At 48.3% G+C, this 10,346-nt stretch overlaps 1 protein-coding gene across 2 annotated transcripts; it reads right to left on the bottom strand.

Annotated features, from left to right (window-relative positions):
* Positions 1 to 953: 953 nt before the first annotated feature.
* On the bottom strand, positions 954 to 9,365 carry SFRP2 (secreted frizzled related protein 2). Of its 2 annotated transcripts, XM_082636775.1 has the most exons (3): positions 8,517 to 9,350; positions 6,068 to 6,148; positions 954 to 2,112 (listed from the first exon to the last, which is right to left on the bottom strand). In XM_082636775.1, exons 1-3 carry the CDS (start codon positions 9,013 to 9,015, stop codon positions 1,808 to 1,810), a joined length of 885 nt encoding a protein of 294 aa, XP_082492901.1. In that variant the 5' UTR covers positions 9,016 to 9,350; the 3' UTR covers positions 954 to 1,807. The 2 variants fall into 2 exon arrangements, with proteins under 2 accessions (XP_082492901.1, XP_082492902.1); XM_082636776.1 differs by lacking the exon at positions 6,068 to 6,148 and having other exon boundaries at positions 8,517 to 9,365.
* Between the last annotated feature and the right edge of the window lie 981 nt (positions 9,366 to 10,346).

Genomic DNA, 10,346 nt, shown 5'->3' with positions numbered 1-10,346 from the left:
AAACTAAATCAACAAAATGCTATCAGATACAGTCTTCACACGAACACCACTAAAAATTTCAGATTTGCTGAGGACTCTCTGCTGCTCTCATGTATTACCTGTCCTTATACTTCATGTAACTTATCAGTTGTAAATATATAATTGTAACTGTGGTTGTTTTCTTTCACCCTCTCATGTAAACGCCATGAGAACAAGGACTGATGGACATGTCCACAGCACTTAGAACAGGGCCAGGCATGCAGCAGATGCCCAATGAGTATTTGTTGAATAGATGAGTGCCATCCTTTTCCTATAATCCATCCTGGATTAAACAGAAGATAGAATTTGTCATCTGAAAGGCCTGAGTTTTAGCTCTGACTCTACCTTGTGGCAGTGGGTCCACGCTGCCTAACCCCTCTGAGCCTGTTTCCTCGTGCGTTTAATAGAATTTGTCTGGAGGCTCCTAAAATAGAACAACGAAGCGTTTGGATGGGAGCTTTGTGGATGGATGCCCTTCTCATCATCCCCTCCCTACCCTCTGCCTTCCAATGGCTACTCTTTAAATCATGGCTCTGTTTAGCTGAGCATTAAAGTTGAAGTGGGGAAAGAATGAACATTTTTGCAATGGTGATTCTTTTTCATTATAAAAATCTGCAGAAATGAAAAGCACAACTGTCAAGCTTGTGAACCGTAGGCTAAGACTAGTGTCCCCACGAGCTGCCCCGGGACTGCTGAGACCAGGCAAAAGCCTTCCCATCCCTGTCTCCCAGCAGGGTCCGCAGTGGTAAAACCTGAGTGAGATGGGGGGCAGGAGTGGGTGATGGGTGGTGTGGGGAAACGCACTTTCTGAGTCACAGAGGAAATGGCACTTCAAACTGCGGGAAGGCCGGGCCTCAGGACAAAGGAGGTGACAGCTCTTGTTCAGCTCCCTTCCCAGTTCCTCCCACGAAGAAGACAAGACACAAGACCAGGAATTGGTAAAGCAGGAGGTAAAGTTTATATACAAGAATATAATGTTTATCTGAAATATTTACAGTGTTGGTTAAAGCAGTATTTTTACAACTTTTTCAGGTCAACTACTATGTATATTACAGGTAAGCTACAATGGTTTAATTTGCAAAATTAAGTAAAAAAATGTTTTAAACAAAGCTTAAAGTACTCGGGTCAATCATAACATCAATCTGTCTTGCCCTTTATTTGAAGAACTCATGCTACGGTGGTTAATGTGGTTTTTATAAATGGAAGTGCTCTACCTGGAAATGCAAAATGTAATACATGCTAAAGTTGTACGTTCCCAACAGGGGTGTAAAATGACAGGTGAATTGTCATAAGACTTAGGTGCTGAGTGTCAGGCTGGAGCTGAGAGAGAAGTTGAGATAACAGCCAGCTTTATCTCAACTGGGTTTCGGACCCACAACAGAAAAGTGAAAGTTTGGGCCACATAGAAAAGTAAAGCTCTTTGCACATTATGGCAACCTCAGCAGAAAGGGAAAATCGGTTGACCCAAACCAAACAACCAAAAAAAATCAAACCCAAGTCACAGTTGCACGTACTCAAAACCAGCTTTTCAGTGAGCTATTTTAAAACTTCATAAAAATCTTCGCGATTTTATGCGTTGGAAGATTTCTACAAGATTTGGGTGGGTTTTTCCTTTATGTGAAAACAACTATTTGTTCCCCCTCCTGGGGCCTCATAACTCAGAAAATGCCAGGGGTACAAACGTGCAAAAGACAGGGGAAGCCGCTCCAGGCTGGTGCTTGGGAAATGAGTGCTGAGGTCCCACAGCAGAAGTGGAAAGGGTCAGCAGAGCCCGGGGGTGGCCCCGGGACTAGCACTGCAGCTTGCGGATGCTGCGGGAGATGCGCTTGAACTCTCTCTGGCCCTTCTGCCACCGCTTCACAGAGGTGATGACCAGCTCTCCGCCCAGTTTCTGCCCCATGACCAGGTAGGGCGCATTGATGTCATTCATCTCCTCGCACGTGCACTGCAGGCTGTCTTTGAGCCACAGCACCGACTTCTTCAGGTCCCTCTCGGACACGCCGTTCAGCTTGTAAATGGTCTTGCTCTTGGTCTCCAGGATGATTTTGGTATCTCTGTTGATGTAGGTGATCTCCTTCACTTTTATTTTCAGTGCTACGAAGACAAGAGAGGACAGTGATAAGGAGGAAACACATCCCACCGCATTATTTGTGACTCGGCCTGGGAGAGGGAAGAAGAGCTTCCCAGGGCTGATGGGGCTGCCAGGGGCTGCGGGGAGGGGGTTGGGAGCTGAGGGCAGCAGGTGGCTCCATTTCTAAAGCCTCAAAGAGTTTGTCAGGCACTTTGTTTCAAACCAGCCATCCTTTAAAAACTCTCTTTGCCGGGACTCAATTGACTGTTCTTCCTTGCCCTTGTGTTCTTGTGTTTGTACGTAGGCTGCCTGTGGTGTGTGCTCTCCTTGACAAATGACTTCCCCTATTGGAAACTTCAGCATGAAAAGAAATGCCTGACTCTTAGGTGAAACAGGATCCTTCTGTGGCCGTAAACGTTAAACCCAATTTATTACGTCGGAGAGGTTTTTGGACAAACCTGTAAGGAAATTATATCACAAATCATTGTTTTCTAAAGAACAAACTACAAGGAAGGAGAATTGATCTTACAGCTGCATTTGATTTGGTAAAGTAACTCAGAAAAAAACGGCCAAGACTCTTTTTAAGAGCACAACATGTTTAGCTGTAAAACTGTTTTTCTGAAGACCTCATCCTCATATGCTATCATTTGCCTGTCCGAGGCCAAGGCGTTTACAGATCATATATGTACTGTTTCCAAGATGGATATGGAGACTCATTAGAATGCTAAGACCAAAAGTAAGTGGTTTACGATAAAAGACACATTTTATAGTCATGAACAGTATGCTTTGGGAAAGACAACCCTACAAACACACATGCTGGAATTAAATTTCAAGACTCCATGAAGGCAGGGAAAGGATAGAATTTTAAGGTTGTGAGGGATCATCAGTTAAAATCTCTTCTTGGTACACAAAGAATCTGAAATCCAGAGAAGCTTAGTGACTTAACATGAGGTCACCCGGTTAGGCTGTGCCCTGGCTGAGTCTAATCCTCAGAACTCTGGTCCCCAAACCTCCTCCTGTAACACCACTGTGATCTCTTAGGCATAGTATCGAATTTCTTGTCCTGGTTGGTGCATTAATACGCCCACTGTAATGTGTCTTCAGACCCCTGGTGACATTAACAATTGTTCCATAGAGACGACATGCAGGTGTGACTTCCTGACTCTGATGGAGTTTAATGCATTGTTTAAATTAGTAATAGAGGAAGAGGTTTTTTTGTGTATATCACTGTTCTGGAAATTTCTTCCTCTTTCTTTCTTTCTCTCTCAGAAGGAGAATTTGACTAAGCATGGCTTTTCTAGTCAACCAGGAAATGACTGAGGCTCAACCAGGTAAATCAAGGATACTGGGACTTGGCCAACCATTATTGGTCTGATATGCATCTGGGCTGTAGTACTGAATTCTCAGGGTTTATCATGAGATAAGCCACATGGCAATGTCACATGTTCCTATGGCCTCTGCCTAAGGGCTGGGAGTGGGGAAGGTATATGGTGGGAGGAGTGATTGTAATGTTACCTGGGAGCCTCATCCACAGCACAGAGCATGTGTGAGATTTCGCGTGGTCAAATGAGACATTCTTGAGCTCCAAATATCAGAAGAATGATCACTTTTAACAAGGGGGGAGATTTATTACTCATCTTTCTCTAGCTATGAAATAACCAACTTTGTAAGAGCTTACCATGGGAAAACTTCAGACATTTCCTCCCTGGGTTTTCAGCTGGGACCAAATATAGGGAATCAAAGCCGTCAAATAACTTTTCCTGCCCTGGAAGATGTGAATGGGGATGCCACACATGGTAGGAGGCAGGGTGTTGATAATGTCTGCTCCAACAATAGGCTGCATACAGAGGCAGGCAGTTCTGGGCTATTCTTTGTTCACCAGTACTTTCCCCACTGTAATAAGGAGGTCTTCTCCATCTTCCCTGTACTCCAAGTGCAGTGGGGAGAGTGTCATGCTTTCATGGATGATTCCGATTTCTACCCTTTCATTACTCCCCCAGAGTACAGAGGCGATGTGGAGAACTGCTTATAAACCAGTATGACACGCACCCCCTACAATTTAGGTTCATTATCCCCTTTGGGACAAGTTGAAGGCGGAGAAATAGAAAACAAAGCTTGTGAGGTATCTGCATGTGTGATACCTTAAGTGTAATGACTTCCATGTTGTTTTGAAAGGCTCTCTCCTCTAAGGAGAGAGAACGTTGAATACACACACACACACACACACACACACACACATTTCTTTGGCCCAGGTCTTGATACAGCATCCTTAGGAAGGAGGTCTTCTGTAAGGTAAGCCACAAAGCAAGCAGGTCATATGTGTGTGTGTGCGTGTGCTTGAATTACACTTGTTTGGAGCCCCACTAGACGTTTTCATGGAGGTCAGGAGAGTGATCTGTTCGAAATCTAGTGCAAAGGCCATAACTTGCCAGAATAAAATGATATTTTATTACATTTTAATATAAACTTTATTAAAATTATATTAAAAAATTTTTGTCCTTAATCAAATCCTGTAGCATGGAAGCTAAGAACCGTGTTTTGGGCAAGGCTCTGGAGCTTTAGGGTTGCTTTTGCCAACATGCCTGGCCCTCTCCTACTTTGAGAGTTGTATGTATTAGAATATAGACATTTGAAACCCTATCATCCATCTGTGGCTCTCACTGAGGGGAAGGACTGGCTAGGACTCAGAGTTACCTCCTTCCTTTCCCCTTCCTCAGCTGTTTGAAGCTTCTCCTATAGCTACGGCTGTCCCGGGACCTGCTAAGGTTAAGCCCAGGACCCTTCCTGCAAGAGACCTGGGGTTGTAAGGGGCAGTGATTGGGTTGTTTCCAGTTTCAGGGACCTGGCCAGGTCTGAGATTTCTGGGCTGGTAAGCTGTAAGGAGAGGGTGGGAGGGCAGTCCTCCACAGTGGGCGCTGGAGAGATTTCTCTGTCTCCAGGACTTAGTTGAGTATGTAGAAGTGTTCATACAGATCTGGTACAGTCTGTTATTGTTTGCTAGAACAGGGACCACATCTGTTTACCAGTAAATTCAACCTTCTGCCTGAATAAATACTTTTAAATACCAGCCCCTCAAACACACCCAAAAGTGCCTGCTCTTGGAATGGGAGGAAAACACGAACGTCTCAGGTACCTCTGCAAAGTTCCTGGCCACCCCCCACTCCTGCCCTAACACAGCACTGATCTGTGTCTAGCTGGCTCCTCTGATCCCCTTGGAGGGCTGAGGACACAGATGAGGTGCTGCTGGAGCTCTGGGTGGACAGTCTCCAACCCTCCTTCCTCTTATAGTTCTTTCTTAGGGGGAGTGACCCACACGCCGTGGAACTTGGGTAACATACCTCGCACATTATTTACTGTCCTCCAGTACCTTGTCATCACGGCACCTGGCATGTATCTTGCCAAAGTAAACTAGCTTTATTGTTTCTTCTTTTTAAATTTAAGGAAACTCTCCCCGACATATTATTAACCAGTACCTTGGATATACTCACTGATGGTGGAACATGGGAAGCAGAACATCATGGGTTACGAATCACGTAAAAATACTTGTTTGGCACTGGAGTAAATTTCAATTTTTGGCCAACTTCATGCCTTGAATCTGTGTTGCTGAGGCTAATATTTACATGTTCCCATCCCTGGGACACAGGTTAAGTGACTAAAAGAGAACATGGTCCAAGATTACGCTTGTTGGCAAGAAAAAGCCATAGTGAAATGAAAAATGTGCCATCGGAAATTCATAATGCGAACAATTCTCATTATTTGATTATTGCTTAACAGAGCAATGACTCTCACCTAAAAAGATACAACTCGATACAAGATAGTTACATAGGGAGGAAAGTAGGATAACACAGATGATTCGCTCAAGGGAAGATGAGCTGTGATGCTATGTCACCCAAACTTTATCTAGTAACATCTTAAAGAATTGTACCTTTAAGTTGTACTGGGCAATAAAACTTCTGTTGTTCGTGGTGTATTACTTACCAAAGTCATTTTTACAAAGAGTTTCCATTATGTCGTTGTCATCTTCGTTTTTATTTTTGCAGGCTTCACATACCTTTGGAGCTAGAAACGTGAAGGTTAGTAAGTTTGCTTAAAACGAAACAGCAGGTGGCATTTGTGAACAACTCACAGGGGCTTATTCCGGCAAGAGTAGCAACTGTCCTGTAAGACCCCAGCTTCTGCCTCATTTATGAAAGAAGGACCACTCATTCCTAAGAGAGTCTCCCATGCCTCCCATCTTTTGGACAGGCAAAAATGCCCACATGCTGTGTTTCATGTAGGATGCCTCCCCAGGCAAAGGGCGCCCTGGTGGAGTGTGCCGGTGCAGCCGCAGGTAACTGAGACAGGCTGCAGCTTGTCCCTCTTCCTCCCACTCCTGGGACAAACTCGGTCTCTGAAAAAGTTAGTCCCAAAGCCTCTCTGAGGAGAAAGCACCAAAAGACCCTTAAGGGATTTTGGAGAACTAGCAACCCCAAACTACGGCCAGAAGATCGTCTTTCTCAGCTGCAGGTCACTGGTGCAGCCTGGCCTCTGCTGGGCTCTTCAGCTGCCTTGTCTCTCGGGGGAGTCATTTCAAGATATTTTCAGGTCTGGACAGGGCGGGGTGGCTAGCACTGTAAGGCTCACGTCTGGGTTCTTCCCCCTTGGAAGCACACCTTGCTAATGACTATGGCCTGCTCTAAATGGCTCTGTATCACCTCGTGCTGTCTGCCGAGTTTGTGCTCGAGTTAAGCAGCATTTATTTCACTGTTATCTTCATCCCTGGTGCAGATTCTTCTTGCCTCTCTTTGCCTGTTTCAAACTCTCGAAAACAAACAGACAAAACAACAGCAACAACAAAACCCAAACAAACAAAAACCCAAAGCTTCTCCTGAAGCCAGTGAAAATCTGACCAAACCCAGGAAGGTGCATTAGCACAATCATGAGAGAGCCTGCTAAAGGCTCTTCTAAGAGTCTGATTCCTTGGGAAAAGGGAAAAAAGAAAACATTCATTCTCTCCCACTTATAAATGTACTAATGCTGTCTTTAAAATTTAGGTGAAATTTCACTAATATGAAATGGCATTTTCGCAGGGAAAAAAGAACTATATGACTCACTTTAGAAGTTATTTATCAAATAAGAAAAAGCGCAGAGCAGATTTTGAAACACAAAAACTTTTATTTTGAAGGGAGAAATGACTTTTTCGAGAAACGTAATATATAATGCTGGTGGGGCTGTGAAAAATAAAAAAAAAAGCAACACACATAAAACTGCCCTTAACTCCCCTGTCTCAAACAAAATGAAACTTTTCCAATTAGGAGCTCTAGGAGTGTATATAAAATGTTACTAACCTGTGTTGGTTGGTCTGTGGTATATGTTGGACAAATGTTTGAAATATGCCAAACATTTGCAATAAATTATAAATCTAACCAATAAGATGATTGCAAACTCACGGTGCCTGCCAGGAAAGATTGCTAAGCAACTTTGCATTTTCTTTAACTAATGATGGCTGTAGGAAAACAATTAGAGATGGAAAGGGAGATGCTGGTGGAGCCCTGAAAGGGATTAGGAAGCCCCCTTTCCATCCCGGGGGGACCTAAATCAGCTCAGACACATTGTATATGTTTTCCTTTCAGGAAGACTATCAAGAGCCCATGAGGTTTTCATTGCTTTGATGGTTTCTGCACAGGAACTCCCCCTCTATTTTCTAAAAAACTTGGGAAACTCTCTTTTGCACGATTTTCTCCAGTTAATTAAAACCACTCCTAAGATAAAAGCTGATTAGTGATAGAAAAATGATTCCTGGAGATTCCCTTTGTGCCCTCTTGCTTGGACCTCTGAGCAGCTACAACCAACGCTCAATTTTCAACACGCATGAGCCAGTCCTGCTTTTTATTTTCAAAGCCTAACTCGGCAAAGAACAGAGAGGGCCTTAAAAGACTATCTGTTTGCACATTTTGGCGATCGTGCCTGTAGGGAATGTTCCTGTGCCTAGAATCCTGCCCCGTGGTAAGAACATGCTGCGTGAGGCTGAGGCCAGCGCGCTCTGGCCAGGGTGCTCACCGCCAACTCCTCCTAGCAGGACCACTTCCAACAATCTCAGTCGCGGCCCCCTTGCTAGCATCTTCAAAAAGAATTGGACATATATCTACACGGGAAAGATCTCTTCCAGTTCTACGTTTTCTCCCCGCACCCCCCTTTTAAACGGTCCCTAAGAAAGAGCAACTGGTATGACTCGGGAAGGGAATGAGAGACTTGGGTGTGTGTTTGGGCGGGGGGGGGTATCTCAGATTTGTCACGATGACACACCAGGGCAAGGAAAGAGTCTGCCCTGCTCCGGACTGTCACCCCCGGCGGGGAAGCATCGGGATGGGGGGCGGGGGCCGCGAGAACACCCCCGGAAAGTCTTAGCGGAGCTGGGGGGGGGCGTGTAATATGGGGGAGGGCTTACCTTCCTCGGTGGCCGGCAGGAGGTGGTCGCTGCTAGCGAGGGGGATGCAGAGGTCGTTGTCCTGGGGGAAACGGTCGCACTCAAGCATGTCGGGCCAGGGGAAGCCGAAGGCGGACATGACCGGAGCGCAGCGGTCCTTCACCTGCACGCAGAGCGAGTGGCACGGCTGGATGGTTTCGTCCAGGTCATCGAGGCAGACGGGGGCGAAGAGCGAGCAGAGGAACTTCTTGGTGTCCGGGTGGCACTGCTTCATGACCAGCGGGATCCAGGCGCCCGCCTGCTCCAGCACCTCCTTCATGGTCTCGTGGCCCAGCAGGTTGGGCAGCCGCATGTTCTGGTACTCTATGCCGTGGCACAGCTGCAGGTTGGCCGGGATGGGCTTACAGTTGCTGCGCTTGTAGGAGAAGTCGGGCTGGCCGAAGAAGAGCCCGCGCGCGGAGCCCAAGCAGCAGTGCGAGGCGAGGACGAGCAGCAGCAGCGAGCCGGGCCCCTGCGGCATCGTGGGCGCGCAACCCCCGGAGGGGCGGAGGGAGCCAAGGCGGGGAAGCGCGAGGCGGCAGCGGCCGGGAGCTCTTTCCCGTCCGCTCGTTGCGCTCCGCGCGGCTCGGGGCCTGGGAAGCGGGCGGTGGGAACGCCGGGACGCCGGGCGCGCGGACTGCGGCGGCGAGGTGCTGTGCGTTCGGCTCCGCGCAGCAAGTCCGCGCGCAGCTCCAGGGGGCTCCGACCCGGGGGGAGCAGAGTGAGCCACTGCTGGGGCCCGGCCAGCGTTTTCTTGGCCTTTTTTATGCAAATCTGGAGGTGGGGGGAGCGAGGGAGGAGCCAGTGGAGAGTAATCCGAGGAGGTTTGGTCACTATTCTCTGGGTCTGGTTTTCCGTTGAGAATGCCCCTCACGCGCTCCCTGGAAGGAAATTCTGGCTGCGCCCCACCGACCCCTGTTCCCCCCGCCCCACAGGATGCTGCCAAGCGCGCGCTCTAGGACTGCTGTAAACAACAAACAAACAAATAGACCAGCCTGGCAGCTGAGCCCCAACAGTGAGCGTGCGGAGCACGGGCTGCGGGAGATAGGGGGACGTGACCAGCGGCCTTGTCGCCAGGTCCCTGAGGGAACGCGCTCCGCCCCCGCGAGGCCCGGACGTGGGTTTGTTTGACCCCAGCACGAAGTTTCTGCTCGGGCCCCGGGGCTGCGGGGCGGAACTGCGTTCCAGGCAGTAGCAAGCCAGCAGCTGGCAGGCTCTTTGTGACCCTGGCCCGCGCCCGGGGCCTGCCCGCCCGAGGCTGTCTCGGCCTGGTTGCTCTCCTCTCGGATCCCCAGCCACGGTTCCCAGCCTGGCCCAACCCGTACAGTGGCTCCCGCCTGCCCTTTCAAATATCAGAATTTATATAACTAGAGTCCTATGAGCAAAACTTTTACATGAAAAAGGAAATATCAATAAAACCTTGGGGGTGTTGTTTTGCTGGGGTAAGCCTAGAAATTTTGGCCATTGTGGAAGCGCCTCTACAGAGTTTCGTCAGAATCACACACGACTGCCCACCACTTCCCGGTTTGGGAGAAGAGACCTGCCCTCCCTGCCTAAAGGAACGGGTTGACTCAAGGCTCGAAGGCACCACGCGCCCTAACCCACTCTGGCCCTGGCGGCGGGCGCTGAGGACACGGTTTGGAAAGGCTGGTGCCCGGCACAAGGGACTGGTAGAAAGTGCCCCAGGTGGACAGGCTGGGCAGGGGTGGGGGTAGAGGAAGAAGCCCTGCTTAGACATCCACGAAGCCTGGGCAGAGGCGGCTCCCTCATGCTACATATGCCGGCGGGCACCGGGTGTACGGAGGCGAACAG

Source organism: Mesoplodon mirus (genome assembly GCF_964341445.2).
Source record: "Mesoplodon mirus genome assembly, chromosome: 2".
Taxonomy (NCBI): domain Eukaryota; kingdom Metazoa; phylum Chordata; class Mammalia; order Artiodactyla; family Ziphiidae; genus Mesoplodon; species Mesoplodon mirus.
Note: the sequence above shows the minus strand (reverse complement) of the source record. Positions and strands in the feature narration are given on the sequence as shown.